The sequence below is a fragment of the Cibotium barometz genome, chromosome 12, assembly GCF_041138505.1.
Source record: "Cibotium barometz isolate CiBa-2024 chromosome 12, ASM4113850v1, whole genome shotgun sequence".
In the NCBI taxonomy this organism is placed as follows: Eukaryota; Viridiplantae; Streptophyta; class Polypodiopsida; order Cyatheales; family Cibotiaceae; genus Cibotium; species Cibotium barometz.
In genome coordinates, this window is record NC_141057.1 from 22,498,390 (window position 1) to 22,524,615 (window position 26,226).

The following is a 26,226-nucleotide window of genomic DNA, read 5'->3' on the forward strand; positions in this document are numbered from 1 at the left end:
ATGTGTGTGTAGTGAGAGATATAGAGAGTGAGAGCTTGTGTATGTGTATTTATTACTAATGTATGCAATGTGTGTAGGTTTATTCCTCCCACGTGTGTCCTAGCTTGCAGATCTGCTTCGAACACGTACTATCCAATCCACATTTGAGAGGTAAGCACATTACCAATTATGTTGTTTTATTACTTTTTTTTTGTTATATTTTAATTTGATCTCAATTTATAATTATTAATTAAAATTATGAGTATGCAAGCTTATTTTATGTACATATATACTAATATTAGCATATATGTGAGTGCATAAGAAATTAATGTATGTGCTTATTTGTCTACACACACACACTTTGCAAGAGAGAGATAGATTTTCTTTTTGGCATATACCCAAGGCGTTTCGGTCTCTTTTTCGACTTGAAATCTAATGTCTAAGACATGCATGTCAACGCTATGTCTATATGTATATACTCTAATGTATATACCTAAAGCACATATCCATAAGCTATTGTATATGCCTAAACATCGCTAATGTATACTTGATCTCCCTTAACAGCTAAAAAAAAGAAGCCCGTTTGACGCTTTAAATGTTATTTTTAAAATCTCCCTCACGACTGAAAAAAAGAAACCCTGTTTTATGGTTTACATAATGCTTAATTATATGTATAATACGTAATGATTTGCATTTAATGAGCTACATATACATGTTATCCTGCTAGATGGAGCCTCTCAATCTTGAAGAGAGAATAGCGTATCCATGCATGCGATGTAAGTACCAAATATTTCAAAAACGAAAGATTTACAACCAACATATTTATGACGTTGGCATATTTCCAATGGAACGCTTACAAAACTTACGGTTTCAATCGTACAACCAAGCAAGTGTGCAACCACATCTTGATAACATTGCACCTATGAATTCTCGTCTCCAGCAAAGGATGAGAATATCGAAGGAGGGAGTGACAGATGGAGCTCAATTAACAGCACTCGAGGGAATGGAAGAAGGTCTGAATTCTCGTCTCCAACAAAGGATGAGAATATCGAAGGAGGGAGTGACAGATGGAGCTCAATTAACAGCACTCGAGGGAATGGAAGAAGGTCTAATGGAACGCTTACAAAACTTACGGTTTCAATCGTACAACCAAGCAAGTGTGCAACCACATCTTGATAACATTGCACCTATGAATTCTCGTCTCTAACAAAGGATGAGAATATCGAAGGAGGGAGTGGCAGATGGAGCTCAATTAATAGCACTCGAGGGAATGGAAGAAGGTCTAATGGAGAAAATGTTGGATGCCTTTCTCGAGCAACAAGAAGGTGTTGTTAATTGAGCTCCATCTGTCACTCGCTCCTTCGATATTCTCATCCTTTGCTAGGGATGAGAATTCATAGGTGCAATGTTATCAAGATGTGTTGCACACTTGCTTGGTTGTACGATTGAAACCGTAAATTTTGTAAACGCTCCATTGAAAATATGCCAACGTCATGAATATGCTGATTTTGCAAATCTTTCATTTTCGAAATATTTGGTACTTACATCGCATGCATGGACATGCTATTCTCTCTTCAAGATTGAGAGGTTCCATTTAACAGGATAACATGCATATGTAGCTCATTAAATGCAAATCATTACGCATTACACAAATCATTACGCATTATGTAAACCATAAAGTGAGGCTTCTTTTCTCCAACCGTGAGGGAGATTTTAAAAATAACATTTAAAGCGTCAAACGGACTTCTTTTCTCCAGCCGTTAAGGAAGATCAAGTATATATTAGTGATGTTTAGGCATATACATTAACTTATGGATATGTGCTCTAAGCATATACAATAGAGTATATACATATAGATATAACGTTGACATGCATGTCTTAGACATTAGATTTCAAGTCGAAAAAGAGACCAAAACACCTTGGATATGCGTCAAAAAGAAAATCTCTCTCTCTCTCTCTCTCTCTCTCTCTCTCTCTCTCTTGCAAAGTGTATAAGTGAGTGTAAAGACAAATAAGCACATACATTAATTTCTTATGCGTGCATAAAACAACAAGCTTGCATACTCATAATTTCAATTAATAATTACAAATTGAGAACAAATTAAAACATAACAAAAAGAGAAGTAATAAAACAACATAATTGGTAATGTGCTTATCTCTCAAATGTGGATTGGATAGTGCGTGTTCGAAGCAGATCTGCAAGCTAAGACACACGTGGGAGGAACAAACCTACACACACATTGCATACATTAGTAATAGATGCACATACACAAGCTCTCTCACTCTGTACATCTCTCACAACACACATACAAATCCTCTCTCCAAACATAATTAAGAAGGTAAGAAGAAGGATGGAGAGAGGGGAAGGAGATATACACACACATCACACATTTACCCTAATTCTCTCCACAAACACACATAAGAAGATGAGGAGATGGGGAGAGGCAAAACGCCCAAGGAGAGAGAGAGATCTACACACTTTACTAATTCTCTCCACACACACACACACACATCAAGAGTGGGTCGAATGGAACAAGACGAATGCCTGAGAGAGATGAGGAGAAAGACACGCATACCTTGTCTTGACATTCCAAGCCTTGCAAAATAGAGAATGAGAGGTACTCGACTGTAAAAAAGTTACGAGCGTCTGTATCTGCGTCGAAATATGTGTCGATATCTGTGCTACGATAGAAGCATCGGTATCTGCTACAGTATCTGCTACGATATAAACGTCGGTATACCCCCTTTTGAAAATTACCCGCCCATACTCTTTGCCTCCAAGTTTAGGATGTACATACCGACGCTCGTCGACATTTGCGTCGGTATGCCCTAAACCTCTAGTAGTGAAGTTATAACAAAATAATTATGCAAAATAATTATTCATCTTCAAGTAATAATGTTGAAGATAGATGTGAGTATTTGTTTGTTATGTAGAATATATTGAATTCAATGTGGATGTATCCACAAATAGTGATGATGTATGGTAAGTGGATTTAGGAGCCTTTAACTACATGACCTATCAGTGTTTGTGGATGTATATGTATCCACAAACAGTGATGATGTATGGTAAGTGGATTTAGGAGCCTTTAACTACATGACCTATCATGGTGGTGAGTGGCTTCAAGATGCCAAAAATTGATGTTATTGAGATGAAAAATAAGCACATTGCAAAGGTTTCTCATGCATTGATTGGTTAAGAAGAGCATGCCTCATCATTATTAGGCTGAAGTAGTTGACAAGTGTACTTTATAATTATGAACAGGACTTGCACAATGTGACAATACATGGTGTGACTCCAAAAGAGTATACTAATAGAAAACTAGATTTGTCACACTTGAAAGTATTTATATGCATTTCACATATAAACATTCCTGATGAGATACACAGTAAGTTGAATCCCAAAGCTAAAAAATGTGTGTTTTTTGTTAATTTCTTGAGGAAAAGGGATACATATATTATAACCCTGTTACACGAGATGAGGGTGAGTAGGAATGTTATCTTTGATGAGATAAGTAGTTAGTATGCTACTATAAAATACTTGATTGGGACTGATACACAAGAGCAGGTGGTTGCACAGAATACATATTAATAATCAAAGTCATTAAGTAGACTAGGAGATTCCTCTAGTAGTGGGTCATGTCGAAATATCATGGATTGGCAAGCTACATCATAAAATTAGCCTTAAAGGTTCAGAAAGTGCATCACATAACGGTAAAGAGAAGATTGATGAGTCTCTTGGTATGCTTGGAGTTTCATCAGAGCATTCATATATTGATGAAGAGTCTAATAGCTCAGAGTAGAGCCTTGATGAGGAGTTTTGGATTCCAGTTATTAGAACACCTAGTGCAAGGAAGGCTAAGCCTATCATAAGGACAGTAAGGATAGATCTAAGACCATGCAAGTTAAACCCATATGTTTTGAGGATATTATTGGGCATGTACATTGGGAGAAAGCCATGGACAAAGAAATGGTTGCATTGGATGCAAATAAGACATTGGAATTGGTGCCTTTTCTTGAGGGTAAAAAATTTAATTGGATGTAAGTGGGTCTACAAAGTGAAGCAGAACTCAAATGGAAGCATTAGTAGGAACAAGGTGAAAATCAAGAAAGTTCTCTTGATGGAGCTCTAAAACTAGTTGTATTCTTTACCAAGACCATTGAAGGTCACGAACACCATATCATTATTATCTACTAGAGATTCAATAGAAGCAAGGACACCTATAAGCCCTTTAACCTTCATTAAGTAATAATTTATACATTGCTTTCCTCTGGTCACATTATGCGGCTTTTGAGCTTGGGTTCTTAGGTTGTACATCTTCAATAAGGTGACCCAAGTCTCCTTAGATGTTTGCGTATCTTGTATATACACAACCATAGAATATATCACACTCACAAATAACTAGTATAACACCTTTATAGCACTTTCAAGCCATGCTTTATATGCTTGCATTTGTCGAGGGGAGTGGTATTTTCTTCCCCAATCTTTGGCTTCCTTTTTATCATCCATGATGAACTCCCAATATCTTTTTCCCATAAGGAAATTAGTTATCATGAACTTTCATGCTTGGAAGCTATTCCTATCTAGCTTCTCGCTCACAATTTGGGATGGATTGTCAAACATGATCTCTTGCTTATTAAATATTGTTTGAAAAAACTTATGCACTTATAGACAAAACTTGCAATCTCTAACATTGTGGTACTAGAAAATTGTTATAATGCCACTACAAGTGAATCAGTTTACACACATACATTCAACAACACTTGTAAACACTTAGATTCTCTGACACTATATGAGCCAGTGAGATATACATACATTCACCAATACCTATATATAAACTTGTTATATTACCACTATATGTAAACTTACTATAATGCCACTATATGTGAACCTCAAGGGGGGGAGGGGGGTCACTGTACTAACCCCATATATAGCACATGCATTGAAAGGGCATTTAATAAAACTCCTACTTACTGATTTTTAAATTTTAAAAGCAATCCTTTTGTAACACTTCCCCTTATGTATCAAAATTTTCACCATTTCAATTAAAAATTCCCTTATGTATGTAATTTTTTTGTAACTCCACAAGAGAAAAAAACCCCCTTCTGTTGAGCTCACATGCTATCTTACATATTTTTATTGAACCCTCCCTCTTCCCCCCCCCCTCCCTGCGGTGAGATATGAACGAATCACATGTACATACATTCACCAATACGGTAACACTTAGATTCTCTACACGAACTATCCTCCAATGAAATGTTTGTTGTAACTTTGTAGTAAACCAAAAATTGAGCATAGACAGTCAATATCGACATTTAAAGAGAGTATCTGGGAAACTTGCAAAGTTAAAATAGGACGTGAAGCGTCCCTTAATCATGCCAAAATGTGTAAAAACTCAGTTAACAAAGTTTCTTACACATAATATGGTCTTCTTCCTTCATCCAAGAGGATGCCTCAATTTGATATAATGACTTCCTTATCTTCCTGTAGCTCTCACAGCTACCAAAGGTGTTGCTTCAAAATCAAAGATGGAGAGATATGGACATACCTTTACCCATGTACCTCTTCTTTGCTTGCCTTATTCTTGCCTCTAAAGAGAATGCAGAGAGAGAGAGAGAGCTTCAGTTCCTTGCAAGCAAACATGGACACACAACAAAGAGCAAGATACAAGATAGATGTATAAGCTAAATTTTCTTATATCTTCTTCTCTTCTCTATAACCATTTAACATAAAGAGATAAGAGTATATACTATAAGGAAAATTACTCTCCTACTATAACATACAATGATCAGTCCATGGTGTGAACCCGACTATATGAGTTGGCACTATACCTATGTCATACTCTAGTAATCTAAATATGGCTATCAAACAGTATGTTTTCCATTGGTAGAATATCAACCATAATCTCACCAACCATGAGAATGGTAGAAGTGTAGAAACTATCACCTAGGTGACTCATCAATATCCAAAGCACTAGTTGATCTCAATATCTCAACAAGTATGAGCTAAGTGAGCAGGAATATTACACGAAGGACATAGCATGCCTCACAACCTTCTTATCCTTTAGAAGTCCAAGTCTCAACAATAGGTTCTCTTTTACAATGAATTTATCAAGTTTGGAGAGACTTATCTGACTGGATGACTGGGAACCTAAGAGTCCACAAATCTGAGCTGAAAGAGGAGGAGCATGAGCTGTGTGACACTAAGCATTATTCTCTACTTCATCTTGCAATTCAATGATTTGTATTGTAAAGTTCTCATTTGTACTGCTATGTATTTTTTCTTACTTGGTGTAAGCTCTAGGAAAAGCTTTTTTTGGAAGTTTTGAAGGCATATCTAGAGAAATGTCTAAACTTTCAAATTACACAATTGTTCATACCTCCACCATGCGATGATGGATAGTTGAATGAGAAGTTCAAAATTAGTCTTATTATTGATTCCTACAAGCTGTAGAAATCCATAAGATGGGTTTATGCAAAGAAAAATCTACTCAAGATCTAGTAGATCTAGTACAACCATGCCACATTGGCAGATCCACTACAAACCATAGTGTCAAATCCCTCTCTTGCTTTGGCATAGAGGCAAAGGAACACAAAAATTCTATTTGTCATCGTCAATAGAGTCATTGATTTGATGATGATCGTGATTCAACATATTACCATATCTTTTGAAGCATAGCAAGTTCTTAGAACCAATATGAAACAAGGACTAAGACAAGGATTCAAAACCTTGAGAATCAACTTACAGAGTAAAAAGGCATTCTAAAGGAGTAGTATACAAATTCATATCATAGACAAATAATGTGCAAGTGCATCTGAGTGTTGTCCCTAAAATATGACAATTTGGTGACTTCAATGAACATGTAATTGGACTACCTGCTTCTTAATTTCGAGGAGTTTGGTGCAATGCTTATGGAGGAGTAGATGTGTTTTTAATATAGAGATGGTAGTAATAGTGCATTCTCTATAAACACAAAGAAAAGAAAGGGAAAGGGCTCCAATAAACCCAATGCTTTTGAGAAGAAGAAATCAAATGCAAAGTGTTTCTAATGTGAAACCTAGTCATGTGATGAAATCAGGTACATTGACTCTTTGAAGCCACTTTAAAGCCCTTGAAAGAGTTCAAGAATAGTGTTGAAGCGAAACTAGATCTATTTATGATAATTGAAGAAGTCTATGCAAAGGTAGAATATTCCTCAGAATCTATCGATGGTTCATAGATCATCGATATTGGAGCATCCCAACATATGATAAAGTCTGTAGGGAGATTCCATCCTAGTGACCAAAAATGATGCCAGATTCCTAGGCGTAGGGGATACCGTACAATTTCTTTTGTTTCTAGAAATGGCAATTTTAAGTTGTTGTTCGATGTCCTTTATGTCTATTTTTATGTCCATAGTTTACCTTGACTTGAAGCTTCTCATCATAAACACAAGCATAATGTCATAGGGAGAGAAATCTTATAGGGAGAGGAATCTGACACAATGACTTGTATGAGCTATCAACTTTCATAGCTTGAGTTGATATCAAGACAAGAAAGCTACAACACGAAAGATTTAGCCACATGAGCTTTGTAGTCTTAAATGAGATGCAAAGGTCTAGGATTGTGGCACATCTACCAACATTTTTTGAGATGTCAAATATATGTGAAGCTTATAAGATGGCATACCCTTAATAACAAGAGTTACGTAAAGGCATGGTACCTTAAGAATATTATTTTAGTAAGAAACTTTAAGTTACATATTTCAAGACATTTGGATATGAATATTATTTTGTGCGTGTTCTTGACTCATCTAAAAGCAAGTGGAATTCAAGGAGTAGGAAGTGTATCTTCTTGGGATACAATATGGATTTAAAGGGTTACCAATTATTTTTTGCATGTTCTAGACTCAACTAGGACCAAGTGGATTCCAAAAGTAAAAATAGTATCTCTTTGGGATATAGTTTAGAGTTAAAGAGTTACCAATTATAAAACCTAGAGGCATTGTCATGATGTGGTGTTTGAAGAACACCCTCATTAGGTGGAGGAGAATGCTTTATCACTTAGGGCATAGTCACTCTCAAGAAATGTCCATATCACGTGCCTTAAAGCACTTATATATATCGCCTTTTTAAATTTGTCACTTATTTTAAAGGACCCTCTACTATATAGAAACTTCTTTTTATAAAAGGATCTAATGTATATATACATTTATCCTTGCATATTTTTTATAGCCCCTATACAAAGGAAACCTATAAATATACTCCTTGTATACACTGTATATGAAAATATTAGGAGAGGAGAGACTTATGCTCTTGCAAGCACATATACACATCACAACAATGCATAAAACACATAGAGAGAGATGGAAGGTTAAAAAATTTTACTTGTTCTCTCAGAAGAGGTCTCAAAAGAGACTGAAACCTTTTTCCTTGTTGCTCTCAAAATAGGTCTACAAAAGATAAGTGATGAAAACCAACATAATTACTGGAGTACTATGTACAATCGGTCTATAATGTAAACACGCTAAGTAGGTGAGTTGGCATGACAAGTATCCCATAACTCAGTTAGACTAGGTAGGTGTAGTTCAATTGTAGAATCATCAACGAAGATCTGTCGTGTCAACTACCAAATGCACCAATGTTGTAAAGGTGGAACGGTCACCCAAGCATGTCGTGAGTGCCATCTCATGTTGAGATTCACATCTCAAAACTCTCCCTCAAGCTTGACTCAATCTCTAAGACTCAAAGCATGTGCAAAATCTATGAAGCTTCTCTACTCCCAAGGGTTTTGTGAATATCACCTACATGCTCCTCTGCGCTAATGTATACAAGATCAACATCTCCTTCTCTCTAGTAAAGTGATAATGGACCTTTATCCATGCATGAAACACTGGATGCAATAGATGACATGCAACTCCATATCTCCACATTCTGTACTTATACTCATCCGTTCAATACTTTCAATACGTATCATACTGGTACCATGATTTTTATACACATACTTTTAAAAAAAAGTTTAAAGTGACTAGTCACTAATACTACTAGTGAATACATAATATGTAGGTCGATGTTGAGGAGTTCGAGCGTCGCAAACAATAGCATACCGAGGAGAGTGACATAGTATGTGATGATCTAGAGGAGATATATAGATAGCTTCACAAAGAGCTCGAGGACATTGATAGATGAGTCACTCAAGATCAATATCAAGCTCTCATGACCACTTCTCTCACATCTTTAGCTCAGGAGCATGCCAAGGGGAGTAACATAGTACGTGATGAGCTAGAGGAGATATATAGACAGCTTCATAGAGAGTTCAAGGACATTGATAGATGAGTCACTCAAGCTCAATCTCGAGCTCTCATGATTACTTCCCTCACGTCTTTAGCTCAGTAACATGTCAAGGAGAGTGACATAGTACGTGAATGAGCTAGAGGAGATATATAGATACTTTCATAGTGAGCTCGAGGACATTGATAGACGAGTCACTCAAGCTCAATCTCGAGCTCTCATGACCACTTCCCTCACGTCTTTAGCTCAGCAGAGTTGACTTTCCACCTCTAAAGGCACCAAGGTGTAGTGTCACATGCAAAATATCTGGGAGTCTTCTTTCAGCCCTAAACACCAACTTAGAACATGATGATGCAAAACGCATGCAAAAGAGAGGAGAGAGAGAGAGAGAGAGAGAGAGAGAGAGATAGCTGAGTACTCATTATATTCTATATTACAAAAAGATACATACAATCTTGTAGCCCTTGGATACCTTCATGAAAAGGTGTAAATCCTAATGTAGGCCTATCTCTAAGACTCAACCCAATGCTGGACTGAATGGTCTAAACGATGAGCAACTAATGCCTTTTATAGGCCTTAGGAAGTCCTAGTAGACTAGCTGACTGCTAGTTGGCTTCCCAAACAAAGTATTTCCTCAAATATTGAGGCCGACAAGTCTTCAAAGCTTTCAGGCACTAGCCAACAACATCCCATTATCGTCCCTAAGTCACATGCCCGTATCAGCAACAAAAATTTCTCCAAAATTAGATTCAAGTCTAGTTCTTTTATCGGTTGCCTCTTCAGGATTAGCTTTGGGATTAGCCAGTGCATGTCTTGCACATGACACTCTTGGTGCACATTCAAGAGGGAGAGCCACCAGAGCAACATGTAGAGGTGATTCAGAGCACTAACTGTTGACTCTTCCCGAGAGACCTGGACCCTCTACCATTGTTGAGGAGATACTTGGTACTGATGTACCAAGTGATGTGGCGAAGCGAGAGTACTATATAATTTTGATGGGAATCTCCTCACGGATGGAGACTACTCATCATCCTCATCTGTAGTTTTAGATGATGAGTGAGTGGTGACTCATCATCATCTTTAGATGATGATGAGTGAGTGGTGACTCATGAGACTTGATTTATTAGCCAGTATCCTTGTGGTGATTGGTCGCTCTTACTAGTTAGTAGTTAGCATATCAATATTTATTTTAGTAATGACCATTGACTAGTCACATATTCAGCTTATAGCTACTAGCAGCTAGCCTTGTACTTTCATGATTTATGATCAAACATGTATGATGTCATTATTTTGTGGCGGCCATATGACTATTGGCATTTGTACTAGTATTTCAGATTCAATAGGACTTCATGTTGTATGCTCGTAGCTCATTTGACATTTGTAGAGCATAGATGTTTGAATTCAATTATTTTTTGCGCAATTTTGTGTACCAATGTTGCCAAATTACGAATGGTTTATAATATATGTTTTTTATTATATATACATTAATGTAAAATAGTAAACGTACTTAAAGTACTCATCTTGATGCACACTTTACGTACTCGTAATAAGCATACTGTACCGTACCACACCGTACCTGAAGTACGCAACCATTATGTCTCCAACTAGCTTAAGTAACCAAGATACCTCAATGTTGCCATCGTAGCATCCGTATACTCTTCCTCTCTACTATTGTTGGATACTTCTTGTTGCTTCATACACCACCACTACCAAGGGAAAATATTGACTTACTGGCCATCGTAGCATCCCTATACTCTTCCTCTCTACTACTTTTGGATGCTTCTTGTTGCTTCATGAAACACCACCACTCTCAAAGGAAAATATTAACTTGCTTGCTGGTAGATCTTCTGTCCAAGATGTTACTAACCAATCTCCATGAGCGTATCCATATACATGCAACAATTTTATATACCAACCTCATAGAAGAGGCCATAATCAATTGTGGATGTCACATAACGTAGTGTGAACCTCACACTATACAAATGCGGATTCTAAGGAAAAGTTACATAAATTGGCTCTCTAACTTAACTTTGTAGTTCATGTATGGCGTGGATCATCATCTAAATCAAGATGCCCACTATCTTCTTATACATAGTGTCATTCTCCAAAACCTTACCTAAATTTGCATTCAGCTTACCATTTTGATCCAACGGTATAAAAATGGGCTTATATAGCTAGCCATATCATGTTTGGAAAACATGTACGATGCATACTGTCTTTGTGGCCTCAGACGTCTTGATGATCTCAATGCCAAGAAAGTATTTTGGCTCACTCAAATCCTTCATATCAAACTTCTTCTTCAGGAGACCTTTTATATTCTCAACTTTCTCTTCATTGTCATCCCCAACAATCACGTCAACCACATAGATCGTGTGATAACCACAATGCTCGTATAACTCTTTTTTCACATATAGTAAATGATTAGCATTTTCCATATGAAAGCTAATGGTGATAAGATATTATGCAATCTTATCATGTCATGCTCTTGATGCCTGCTTCAAGCCATACAAGGCTTTACATAGCTTGCATACATAATCTAGGTCATGAAGTCTCTCTCGATCCACTCAATGACTATGATTGCTGGCATGTATTCTGCACAATCACCTGCTCTTGTGTATCAGCCCTAATCAAGTCTTTTGTAGTAGCATACCAATTGATCTTCATTGTCTTTGTTATGTCTAGGTTGTTGATTTACATGAGACCTACACTAAGATACCCTCAATAAGATTCCTCTTTTGGTTAAGGTAGTGGCCATAAAAGGTGATAAGGGACTTAGTAACTCCAATCAAGCCAAGCTCTATCACACCACTAGATGAAAACTCAACATGATCAAGGTAGAGGCAACTAATCTCAAAGAAATCTCAGAGCCTCGTGAGGAAGATATAAGGCATGTTTCTAAATACTTTTAAGTTCCACAACATTGGGGACATAGTAGTACATAGAAAGAGAGCCTAAAGAATCTCAATTGGAGAGCCTAATATCTCTTATGATGCCCCATTAAGGTCCTCAACATTGGGGACATAGTAGTACATAGAAAGAGGACCTAAAGAATCTCTAATATCTGTTATGATGCCCCATTAAGGTCAAAGAAGTAAACCTCATAGTACATACAATCTAATGCTTTGTTTTTACCATCAAATAATGTACGCAAAGAGTGGGGTTAACACCTAAAAATTTGGTAGATATCCTAGTTCTTTGATAGCAACTCTAAATTTTGAAAGTTGATAAAAAATGTATGGATTAAACGATCAATATACTTGAGGATGATCTTAGTTGTGACAATACAAATTGTAGCATACTGTAGTACGATCTTAAGAAGATATGGCCTTACTGTACATATGCAAACCTCCATGCTGAACACACACTCCAACAACATATCTTTTTTACCAACCAACTCAAATCCACAATGTACGAGTGATCAAGCTCAACTTCACTTACTGGAAGCATACCTAGCGTTTGGGGAGGATACCTCTTGGATGAGAACTCCTATGAGCTCTTAGTGGTGGAAATGGATGCTTATAAGAGCTCCAGCCTAGAGCATATACATATATTTACAAGGGACACATAGAGAAATTTTAAAAAACTTTTCAATTTACCTCTTGTAGAATGTAAAATTTTGGACAAGGACACAAGAGACTAATCTAGCGGTGGACCAAGAGAACAAGGTGACCAGTTTGGTAATCCAAACTCATCTACCGAACTAATCATCACTCCTCTATGTATTGTGCCTCCATTTATTGTGGTTCCTAATCCATCTTGCACTTCCATAAACAAAGGAAAAACAATACTCAAAGGTACCAACTCTATTCATGGCTCGTATACTTTTCCAAATATTAGTATGTCTATTCTCCAAGAGTAGGTGGATAGTCTATGCACAATAGGCTAAGGACTTGAGAGAGAAAGTTAGCCAACTAAAATCTCAAGGAGAATGATGCCAAATACAAGAGCAACAACAAGTAGATAGAAAGAAGATTAAGAAATTAAAGGAGGCCTATAGTAAGGACCAAAAGAAAATCAAGTAAGGAATTACACATGGTGGGTACAAAGCTAGATGGATATGAGGCCACCATGGTGAGAACGCATGCACACAATGAAGAAGATTTGTATTTATCTAAAAAATATATTGCCAGCCTACAAAACAGGTGAAACTTATAAACAAGGGCAAGAGAAGCTTGGAAATCATAAGCTCACATGTTGTACATTTATATATCCATGTGTTGAAACCTTGGTAGATCACAACCTACCCTATCTATCAAATTGGCCTTTTATTGACCATATGCTCTATACCTTCTATACCTATAGGCCAATGTGATTCTTGTTGCAGCTAGGCCACTATCTCCAACAACTATTAGAGAGCCAAATGCATGTTCTCTAGTGCATGGGGTTTTCTCGCATCAACATTGGTTTATTCTCAACCTCCCCCATGCTTTTTGTGCCATTATAGTCTAGTCAAATGATTATAGCCCCTAGACTTAGCAACCTTAGCTACTATCATGAATCTAAAGAGATCATAGATACCAAAAGCTAGTAGTAGTACTTAGATACAAAGAAGTCTTAGCTACTAGCATGACACTAAAGAGATCATAGATAAAAAGTCAATAGTAATACTTAGATAGAAAGCAGCCTTAGCTACTAGCATGACTCTAGAGTCTAAAGAGATCATAGATATACAAAGTTGGTAGTAGTACTTAAACACAAAGTAGTCTTAGCTACTAGCATGACTCTAAAGAGATCATAGATATGAAGATGGTGGCAAAACTTAGATACAAAGCTTGATGAAGCCATTTCTATAAAGGTCATCCACCAACACATGGAAATGACGTTAATCATTCTATAAAGGTTATCCCACTAACACATGGAAATGGCTTCATCAAGCAAACAATATTTTGTCCGTCCATAAATGCAAGTTTACCTTGGATATATCAATTTTATACATCAAATAGAGAAATAATGCATAAGTAGCATAAAGGATTTGTTTCGCCTATGAAAAAGTAACTTGACCAAGAGATTTCTAGATAAAGATTAGATAAGAAATGTCATTTTAGAGACGTGTATTTGCTCTTTTCATGGATGTTAATAATACTTCACAAACCTAGAAGGAGGAAGAGACAGACTTGTTAACATTAAAAAACACCATATATCATAAATGCTAAGAGCTAATAGGAACTTTCACTCTAAAACTTCAAGTCTTGACTTATTTTGATAAATATTTTAAATCAAAGATGTATGGTCACTAGAGGCTACTAGGAACTTGCACTCTAAAACTTTAAGTCTTACCTTATTATTCATCCTTACTTTGACAAAGTATAGAAAATCCCTTTTCTATGAAATTTTCATGAATAAAACATACATTTTTCTAAACCTATAAATGTCCCCTTTAAATGGTACCCTTCTCTATGTAAAAAAATGTGTAAAAAATGGATTTTAAAAATCCCTTTTGTTGAACCCACGTGCTACACTTACATATTTACGAGTGGCCCCCTCAGGCTTATATAAGCTAGGTTATCAAAGATATTAAGGAGACCAAAAGTTTCATTAAGTTAGATAGATAATACGGTTCTTACTTCAATTCCTAAATGTTCTAAAGTTTGAATATGCATATAAATAATGGAGAGTGAGAGTTCCATTAAGTTGGATAGATAATACGGTTCTTACTTCAATTCCTAAATGTTCTAAAGTTTGGATATGCATATAGATAATGGTGAGTCAATTGATACCATGATTTATTCGCCCACATCAGAGCTTAGTCTCAAAAATATTTTGCAAAATCATATTAATTTTTTGTCATTCTATATGTCTAGCAAGGTTAGGATCTACCTTGCAAAGATGAAGATGAAATATCTTTATTAACCAAGGTCATTAATAGTCATTACACATTAGAGTAAGTTTGAGCTCATTTTGGGACCCTTTGAGGATATCACATGAGAATATTCCTTTAAAAATGGGGACATGAAAAATTTTCAATAAATCAGCTCTAAATCTGTCAGAGTTTGCATTTTCAAAACTTTCTCTCTAGGAGCTTTCCGATGATATATAGCATGATAGGAGTTGGACATGGGAAGGGAAAGGTACCGAGAAGATTCTTTTCTTCTCCCAAAAGATTCACCCACGTTAAGAAGAAAGGAATATTCTCGGTACCTTTCCTTTCCCATGTCCAACCCCCATCATACTATATATCATCGGAAAGCTCTTAGAGAGTAGGCTTTGAAAATGTAAACTTCGACAGATTTGGAGCTAATTTGCTGAAAATTTTCCATGCCCTCATTTTTAAGGAATATTCTCATGTGAAATCCCAAAATGAGCTCAAACTTTTCTTAATGTACTTTTAGTTTATCAAGTTCAAAATCAAAGTGTGCTCTTTTGTTTCCTTATCACTTAGCCTTCAAGCTTCTTCATGATCCATACATATAGAATAATCACAAGAAAAAAGGCTAGTTAAATAGCATATTCATATTTTCTTTAAAACAAGACACTACACACATGCCAAAGTAGTTATTGGAAAGAATTAAGTGTTTGAAGAGTATCTGAAGTTCTTTTTAAAATTTAAGTTTTATCCAAAATAGCTACTATCAAGTAAACTAATTCTTATTTTTTTGGACTTTTTCCTAATTAAGGACTTGCATTGAAAGCTACCTTTAAGCATAAGAAAGCCGAGTTAGGAAATTTCTTGTGATCCTACTACTTATAAAGGGTAGTCAAATGATATACCTTAGACTCAAGTGTTTTTTACTCTAGCTCCTTAAAATATCAAAGTTAAAGTGCTCCTCAACATATGAATCTTGTTTGTTAAAAAAGGTAAATTTGTAATCTTACTCAAGGGCAAGGTATTTCTTTGATATGCCCAATTTATTTTATAGCCTTTTGGTATGATTACTAGCCATTGGTATAAGTGATACTAATGTATCCACGAGGTTATCCTACAATTTAGCACACGCATCACAAGGATGGGTAGCCATTGTTATTGCGTTTGAGAGTCCTTGATGGAAATTTCAAGACCTTTGATCTTTGCATTGACTCTATCATTGCCTCTATGAATCTTGTAGAGCCTTTACAACTATGCCTTTAGATAAATAAGGAGATATGCCTTTGGAAGATCCTTACATAGGTAAAGAGAAAGGCAACTTTAGAGCCATGTCTAGAGTGGAGATACTTCTTTAAACAACGATGACTACATTAACCAAGAAGGTGGGAAAAAACGGCCAATTTTTAAATCAATCCCTAGCAAAGCACATGAAGGTAAGGTATATTGTGATAATCATGACAGGAAGGATGATCTGGAGAACTAGCTAACGATTGGTTTGTCTTCCTCCGTACATCTTTTGTACACACCCTCTTCAAATGAAAAACCGTCTTGATCTTCTTTCCTCAAGGGTTCGATTCAGTCATATTATAATACACATAAATACATACATGTAAGTAGTAAGTATGTATGTAAATACATGTATATATTATAATACACATAAATACATACATGTAAGTAGTAAGTATGTATGTAAATACATGTATATAATATAAATACACATACATGCATGTGTGCAGTCATGCAAGATGCACGTACACAAATGGAAAATTTGAAGAGGTTATATCAATGAAAAAATGAGCATATATACACGTATACGCGTGGGATGTGCACGTGTGCGTGGGTGCTTGCACACACATATGACGATTACGCATCACTGAAAACTTAAGCACTATACATTCAGGATCGCCTTCAAGAATATATGAGAAGCTTCAATTTGCAGGAATTGTACCTGGAGCTTGCGTATTCGAAGAGTTTGCCGGTGGCGGAGAAGATGATGAGGCCGATCTCGGCATCGCAAAGAACAGACAGCTCGTAGGCTTTCTTCAGGAGGCCATTCCTACGCTTGCAGAAGGTGACCTGGCGGCTGGTGGTGTTATGGATTCGTCTGATCTGGATCTTGCCGCGAGGGCCGACAGCAGCAGGAGCTGGGGCAGGCATATTGATCTTATGCTGCAGCAGGTCCAGGCAACCGTCGTCGTCGTCGTCGTCGTCGTGTGTGTACTGGGTCTCCGCGTGATCGCGCTCTTGTGCTTGCACTGCTGGAGAAACTGTTGCGTGGGCATCTTCAGCTGGAGCTTGAGCGGCTGCCATTCTTCTTAGCTGTAACGTGCACGGAGAGAAATTATATCCCGAGAAGATACAGGCTATGCTTCTAATCTACTTATACTTAGAAGATGAGGAGAAGAAACCTAAGAAGCCAGGAACGATCTCCACGCATCAAGGCTATGTTTCCTATTCAACACCAAGCTTCTAATCTACTTTAGAAGATGATCTCCACAGGGAGAAACCTAACAAGCCAGGAACGATCTCCACACATCTCCACAGGAAAAACAAATTAAGCCTCGCGCATTATTACAGCACCGCTTCTTCTTTTTTTACAAAATTAAAGAACGCTTCTTTACTTGGAAATTGCATCCATGATCCCATTTTCCATTATTTATAAATTGAAAATTATAATGGAAAATGGGATCATGGATGGGAACAGTACCGCCTGAAAACGAAACCTGAAGCTTTTCTTTTTTCTTTTGCTTCACTTTCCCGTTCTACCCACCCCCAGTACCACCATTCGTGTCTCTTGTCCTTTCTTCAATATTTTTTACATTGCTAGAGGACAACACCGCACCACCATTCATGTCTGTTGTACCCCCCCTTTTTTCAATATTTTTTACATTGCTAGAGGACCACACCGCGTGCTAGATGATTCTTAAATTCAACAAGAAGCCTCAATCAGTTTCTACAAGGAAAACAAGGTATAAAATCCAAGATAAGTTTATGGTCGCCTTCGGCCTTAAGTGTTCGTAAGGCTCATATAGGAGGTAGACGTTCACCCCATTTGTACTCCGTTCGTCCGCCTTTAATATTGTTATGAGGCGTACAATGTACATGCCTATTGATGTGTCTGCTTTATTATTGGTCTTACATACCTTAATGTGTCCCCTTAGGCAAAAGATCATCAATCATGAAAACGTCAGGCAGCCCTCAGTTTCTTTTATAATGGCCACTACTAGAAGGGAGCAAATTGGCCACTACTAGAACGGAGCAAAGTACTCCGTGTGGACCCCTCGTATACTCTACAAAGTGAGCGCAAGGTAACATCAGGTGTTCACCCAAGGATCGAACCTAGTACCTTCAGGTTACAAGCCACCCCCATCAATCGCTAGAACAAGCGTCCAATGTTAAGTAACCCTCGCTTTTGAAGACTTCCCACTAACTCCTCTTAACCCTTCACATAATGGCACCAAAACTTTTGCCCCTAAAAAATTTTAAAAAGCCTTCCAACCCACTCTTTGTCCTACTACTACTACTACAAGTCATCATAAACTCGCTTTTGAGGGATTATTGATTCACGAAAGCATTCTTAAATTTTTAAAATAAAAAAATGAAAGTATGAACAAGCTCCTAAGTGAGACACATGTGTACAGAGGTTCGTATTAACGTAGTTACAATGGTAGAATATGGTTCCTTAACTTCTAAATTTGATAAGGCTTTCAATAACTAACCAAACATTATAATACTTTGATTGATGTTTTTAAATTTTGATTACAACCTCAAACTAGTATCAAGATCATAACAATACCACAAACTAGGTGTGTGTAACCAAAATAACCCATTATTTGTATCACAAACCACAATGGAGTACATGTTTACAACGGTCTTTTTGAAAAGAATAAAAATGTCACACCCTCTATTAATACATTAGCATCCATACATGTATATTTTTCGTTTTGATTAGTAAACAAAAAGGTTTATGTTTACACTCTTTAATGTTTTTGTAAAGTTTATGTTTACACTCTTTAATTTGCGGTCTACATCTTGACACATATCTATTTGTCTCATGAGGAAAATAAAGGCATGGTTTTTGAAATGTTCCTCGTTTATAATGAATTACAATTAATTAATACTTTCAAATATATAAAAAAGATAGCATCCCATTCACAATCACATAAATCAAATATACAAGAATAGGGAACAATAGAAATTATTTACAATCAAGAAGCATGTGCCTGTAGTCATTCGAGAAGATAAATAAGTTTGCACACCAAAGTCACTACAACACTCGAGAATAATCTCGATCTGTTGAAATGTGCAATGTAAAATGAATGGGTTATTTGGTTGACTGTGTGAAAGCACCCTAGAGGTGCAAGATATTGTGGCAAGATAAGAATGCCACATGTAATATTGAATGGTATGTGAGTGTTGACCAAAAGAGTGGAAAAGGGAGTGCCACATGGATGATGACATGTAAAGTGAGATAAGGCTAAAAAGCCTATATCATTGTATGGTTCACTTGAGATATGCAATAGAATTGAGTGTTGAGTGTGCATTCTCTCTCACGTATGGAATTCTTAGTGTGGTTTAACCCACCTTAATTATGTTGCTTAATCTATGTCTATCACCATGATCAATCCCATTTTAGGATTGTTTAACGTGGTATCAGAGCTTGGGTGGGCTCTTGGTCATGGTGAATATTTATGTATAGTTTTTCTTAGTTATGAGTTCTTTGATTAAGCATTATTTTTAGTTTATTATTAAAAAAATTAGCACACTCATTGTCATTAGTATTGCATTTGGAGAGAGATTATGCTCATGGAGGTTTGGAGATTATGGTGATGCCCCCAAAGAAGCTAAAAATGGAGATTTCAGTAAATATGAAGGTTATGGAGTCTTCGATGTCAACAAGGAAGCTGCAAAGAAGTTTGTGGAGGTAATTTGTGAAGTTTTACCTCAATGTTTTTGGTTGTTAAGCATGGGAGAATGCTCTTGTGGAGGTGCATGCTTGTCAAGATGATGGAAAGTGAGATGGTGGACTCAATGGAGTTCACATGTGTGTGCATCAAGAAGAGGATGCACTTGTGAATGTTTCTCAAGGAGATGAGCAAGTGGTGGAAGTCATGGGGGATTTTACTATGTTTGGCACCTTGGTTTTTTGTGGGAAACCATTAAATTGGATAGAAATTCTTGAACATTGCATGCTATGATGAAGAAGCATGCATTGTGCGCGGAGCTCAATTTAAGAGCTCATGGAGGCCAGAATGGTGGCTATGTGGAAAACCTCATGATGGAGGTTCACTGAGAGGTAAAGATATGTGCATCAAGACAGATGCACTCTTAGATATGTGCATCAAGACAGATGCACTCTTGAAGCAAGATCAATTGTGGAATCTGCATAGGCGGCAAAGTCTACGCTTATAGCAACAAGGGTTAGCCGTGAAGCTACAAGGCTATAGTGGTAGATTTGTAAGTGCTACAAGCTTGTGGCTATGGCAAGAGGCTCAGTTGGGTGAATGGTGCATAACAACTAGGTGAGCAGTCGCTCGTTGCAGAGCATAACGCAAAGAGGAGCAAAGCATGAAGCTTGGGGACTACGCTCAAGTAGAGGCATCAAAGAGAAAAGCCAGGCTTGAAAGCTTTGGCTATATTCAGCTCGAGCATCATGGAAGGAAGAGAGAAAGCGTAGCATGGACACTCTCAGCAGCACATTGCAATTGCAAGGCTGCCATGGAACCTGCAGAAAGCAAGCCACGTGTTTGAAAGAAGGTGGAGAAGAAGACGCGTGGGTCCCAAATCTGCCAAAGATAATTGCACAAAGGTGCAAGCACTGAAAAAGAGCTAGAATTATGTGATCCTTTCACCTAACATCATGAAGGTTTCAGACTGCAAGGCAGTAAAACGTCATTTCCAGAGAGGATGGCGAATGCAGCTGGCAACATCTAGAACGTTAATTTTGAAGAGAGTATTTTTAAAGATAAGTTGAACTCTTAGTCATTTAAAGGGTCCATCTATACAGCAATATTGGTGTTGAACTCAAGTTGGAATTCTCCTTTAAAAATATGTGTTCACACATATACTCTCCTCTAGCCTTGAAATATCAGGCAAATATCGGCTTTACAAAAGCCGTGGTATTTTTGACCACTTGGATTTTGTGGGTACCCTGCCCTTTCTTAAACACACAAAATGGTTGTATTTTTCCTCAACCAAAATTATGAGGGTGGTCCCCTGCCCGAGCCCATGGGTTCTCGAAACGGTTTGTAATGTGGTGTGCGTTGAGTTGTGCACGCATAGGCAATGCACTTCATGGGTTGGTAACTTGGTTCCCACCCAAACTTCTATGTTCAAATTGGACTCAGTGGTTCCGCTGTGAGCGAGTCGGTTCAAAATGGACTTTGTGTCTATGTTGGCTAGGCACATGCACACACACTTGTTGAACACTCCAATTTGCATTGAGGGGGAGTGTTGAGATTGGCAATGCCAAATTGGTTGATGATGAGAGGTGAGTGATCAAATTGATTGGAGAGATTTTATGCACACACCCAAGTTGACATTGAGGAGGGGTGTTGAAATGTGCAATGTAAAATGAATGGGTTATTTGGTTGATTGTGTGAAAGCACCCTAGAGGTGCAAGATATTGTGGAAAGATAAGAATTCCACATGTAATATTGAATGGTGTGTGAGTGTTGACCAAAAGAGTGGAAAAGGGAGTGCCACATGGATGATGACATGTAAAGTGGGATAAGGCTAGAAAGCATATATCATTGTATGGTTCACTTGAGATATGCAATAGAATTGAGTGTTGAGTGTGCATTCTCTCTCTCTCTCTCTCACGTATGGAGTTCTTAGTGTGGTTTAACCCACCTTAATTATGTTGCTTAATCTATGTCTATCACCATGATCAATCCCATTTTAGGATTATTCAACACGATCCACATGACCACCCCTAAGATACCTTACTCCACACTCGCCCTTACACTCGTACTCATGTCATTGTGCAGATACTCTTTGAACCTCCATACAGTATTTGTCACATGTGCACTTGTATCTCTGTAGGGAGTCTTTCAGCCTTCATATAACGAATTTCTCATAATTGTATTCTGTGTAAAGAGCCATTCTTGCCTATGTAGAGGTCTTATCACACTTTGACTTACACTCTCACTTGTGTCTCTGCAAAGTCTCATAACAATTCATCATATTCTCGCCTCCATAAAGTTCTCTCCTCAAAGGTTCAACCATAATCATGAGAAAAATAATATAACTAACAAGACTATTTATCTTTATCTTGATCTCAGTCTCGATCTCGATCTCCTTCTTCATCATTTTCTAAGTCTTACTCGCACTCATATCACATGAGAGAATCAATCTTGATCTCAATCACCTATAAACTCATAAGGAACACATGTATTATATATATATCTCTCTCTCACTCTCTTATTAACTTCTATTTCTCTTTCTCATAAAAATATGAGAAGAAAAGGCCACACTTCTACTATGAAAAAGAAATTACATGTATAATTACATCTCAAAACATAATTTATCTATTAAGCATGCATAATAAGAAAACATTAGGTTGAGAGAGTGTACTTCCTTTTCAAACTTGTCCTTTCTTTTTGCTGGGGTATCTCTATCTTGAGTTTAAATTGGAGGTTTGGAGCATAGTCTTACAGTAGTCATAAGTCTAAGGTTTTGAGCATACTCATGTTTGTACATAAAAGACTAGATCAGTCCTGATCTATAACTCCTAGCAGGCCACTTTGCAAAAGACTCTTTCAACCTTCATAGAGAATTAATCACACTCTGCTCACACTCACATCTTTGAAGATATTTTTCAACAACCTACATACGAGATTTATCATGATTATAATCTCTGCAGATAATCGATCTTACCATTCAAAGAGGTTTTACACACTTACTTGCATGTGCAATCTTACTCACACTCATGTCGCTACAGACTTAGATATAACAATTCAGTACATTCTAGCCCTCGTAAAGATTGAAATCAATCCCCCTCCCTAGCAAAGGTACAATCATAATCATAAGAAAAATAATATAACTAAGAATAATATTTGTCTCGCTCTAGATCTTGACCTTTATCTCCTTCTTTATCTTTATCTAAGTCCCGCTAACACTCGTATCATATGAGCGAATCAATCTTTATCTCAGTTATGATTTAGATCTCAATCACATGTAACTTAAGGAGAAAATATGTTATATATATGTATGTATGTATATATGTATATGTATATGTATATCAATCTCTATTCATCTTTCTCATAAAGCTACGAGAACAAAAGAATCATGTTTCTAATCATAAAAAGGAAATTACATGTATAATCACATCTCAAAACATTATTTTTCTATCAAGCATAAGAAAATATTAGGTTGAGAGAGTGTACTTCCTTTTAAAGTAGTCCTTTCTTTTAACATGCATGTCTCAATCTTGGGATTGAGTTGCAAGTTTGGTGCATAATCTCAGAAGAGTCATAAGTCTTAGTTGTGCAACAAAACATAAATTTTATTGGTACTTATAATTACCATAGTAGTCCTCCTTTATAGCATAATGTGTGCCATTTTCTAAAATATCGACATACATAAAAGTCGACTTATGTATGGTATATTTTTATCATAAAAGTGGATTTTTATAACTCTTTTAATTTATTATAATTATATAAGGTTTCTTAAACATATTATCTTGAAAGAAGTTAATATCATAATTGTTTTCCTTTTTGGAATCTAATTTGAAAAAAAATACATATCAATGAAGAAAATCTAATCTATTCTTTTTCAAGTTAGCCCAATGTGAATCCTGTTAAAGATATCAGGCTAAAACAATGCTATGGACATTAATGACCCACTTGGGTGATAGCTTTTATACTTATGCCACATGTGGGTTGGTGAGATTATGAGTGATATGCTGCCAGTTATTTTACAGGTTGTATGACCACCACTTTGGTGTACTAGAGTTATGACATAGCTATAGTGCTAGCTTATGTAGTAGTAGGGTTCACATTATGGACCAACCTTTGTAGGTTATAGTAGAAGAGTACTTTCCCTTATAGTATGTACTTTCCCTTATAGTAGAAGAGTACTTTCCCTTATAGTATGTACTCTTATCTCTTTAGTTTATGGTTAAGAGAAGAGAAGAGAAGAGAATAAATTACAGGTTGTATGACAACCACTTTGGTGTACTAGAGTTATGACATAGCTTATGTAGTAGTAGGGTTCACATTATGGACCAACCTTTGTAGGTTATAGTAGAAGAGTACTTTCCCTTATAGTAGAAGAGTACTTTTCCTTATAGTATGTACTCTTATATCTTTAGTTTATGGTTAAGAGAAGAGAAGAGAAGAGAATAAATTACAACCATCCATCTCTCTTATGTGCTTACCTAATGTTATATGTGTGTGTTTATTTATAAAGAGCTTAATCTCTCCCTCTCCCTTGCATTCTTCTCATGGTATGAGAGTGCTAGTTCATGTGAAAATCTCAAGAGACTCGCAAGAGGCAAGCATAGGAAATGATACATGGGTAAGTGTAACTTCAACTCTTTCCCTCTTTGATTTTAGAGCAACACCTTAGGGTAGCTGGTAGAGCTATAGGCAGATAGGGAAGTCACTATCTCAGATTGAGGCATCCTCCTAGGTGAAGAAAGAAGACGTTGTGTGAAGTTAACTTTGTTAACTAAAAATTTACACATTTCAAGGCACTTCGGGCTTTGTTTTGGCTTTGCAAGATTTTTACAGGCACTCTATAAAATTGTCAATTTTAACTATGTATGCTTAATTTCTAGTCAGAGTAAAGTTACAAAAGAAATTTGGTTACAAAGCTCCATATAATTTGAGATTTGCAAGTTGTTAGTGGATGTATGTTTGTGTGAATATTTCATATGTAGTTATAGTATAATAGATTTACGGTACCACTATGTTGGAGATTGTAAGTTTGTTGTAAGTGTAGAAGTATTTATAAGCACTAATCATGTCTAACAGTCTATCTCAGATTTTGAAATTAAGGCAACCAATGTGTTTGCGCATGGGACATATATCATTGGCAATATTCACATATGGGAAAAGTGAATTGGTCATGTGAATCTCGATGTGAATATACAGTGGGCTAAAGTCTATACAAGACTAAACTATTATTGTAAGTTTGACGAAGTTTAAGGTTGATCGTATGCGTAAAGTACATAAAGCACGATAGCTTGGTAAGTAGGACAAACACAATTTCTCGCATAAAAAGCACATCAGTTCAAGGCTATTGGATGTTATACATTATGATATATAGGGACTAACCAAGACTAGTTGTTGTAGGTATTATGTTACATTCATTGATAATAATCACACTAGAAAAGTGTGGGTTTATTTCAAGAAAGAGAAAAGTGAAGTGTTTTCTCACTTTCACAAATTTCAAGCCTTGGGATGAGAATTAGAAAATATGCAAATCAAATGCCTAAGATCAAGATGGTGGAGGAGAAAATTTCTCTAGTGAGTTTAGTGATTTCTTAAGAAAGCAAGGAATCAAGAGGTAATTCACATACACATAAACTCCACAGAATGGTGTTGTACAAAGGAAAAACAAGCACATTGTAGAAGTTTCTTGTGCTTTGATCTGAAAAGAATATGCCAAATTATTTTTGGACTGAAGTAGTGTAACTACTTGCGTACATTATGAATATAACCCCCACTACAATCTACTCCATGCTGCACTAGTCTCTAATTTGCCTTACACTTAGTGGAATGAGGCAGTTTACTACATCTTGTTATCTCCAAAACATGACCTTCACATCAACCCTTCCAAATCAAATACCGTATTCCATTTGGTTTGGTTAAACTCTTGAGACCCATCACATCTTAAGGTGTTGGTTCACTAGCCTATTCAGTTCTCCTAGGGCAAGCTAAATTCATATGCCGCTTGGGCCATGTTTGTAGGCTACATGGATTGTTTTGGTGTCAAGGCCTATAAGCTATATAGTCCCCACACTTGGCACTTCTTCTCTAGTTGGAGTGTCATCTTTTATGAACTCACTCTCCTTAAAAGTGAAGCCTCATTAGATCCCTCACTTAACTCTTGAAGAACTGCTCATACCATAAAATACCCAAATATTACATGGGATGAGGTAAAGATGGACTTACCTATGGCTCAAGTACCACCTCTTGTCATGGTTCATAATCCTCCACTTCCTTTGGTGC

General features: G+C 36.7%; 1 protein-coding gene across 4 annotated transcripts in view; it reads right to left on the reverse strand.

Annotated features, from left to right (window-relative positions):
* LOC147633182 (agamous-like MADS-box protein AGL11) overlaps positions 1–17,864 on the reverse strand; it is a 55,475-nt gene extending 37,611 nt beyond the window's left edge. The window contains exons 1-2 of one of the 4 annotated variants that reach the window (XM_086806201.1): positions 17,757–17,864; positions 16,998–17,368 (exon numbers count right to left, since the gene is read on the reverse strand). In XM_086806201.1, the coding sequence (XP_086662327.1) occupies positions 16,998–17,359 (362 nt within the window). In that variant the 5' untranslated portion in view covers positions 17,360–17,368; positions 17,757–17,864. The other 3 variants (XM_086806198.1, XM_086806200.1, XM_086806199.1) reach the window with 3 other exon arrangements.
* Between the last annotated feature and the right edge of the window lie 8,362 nt (positions 17,865–26,226).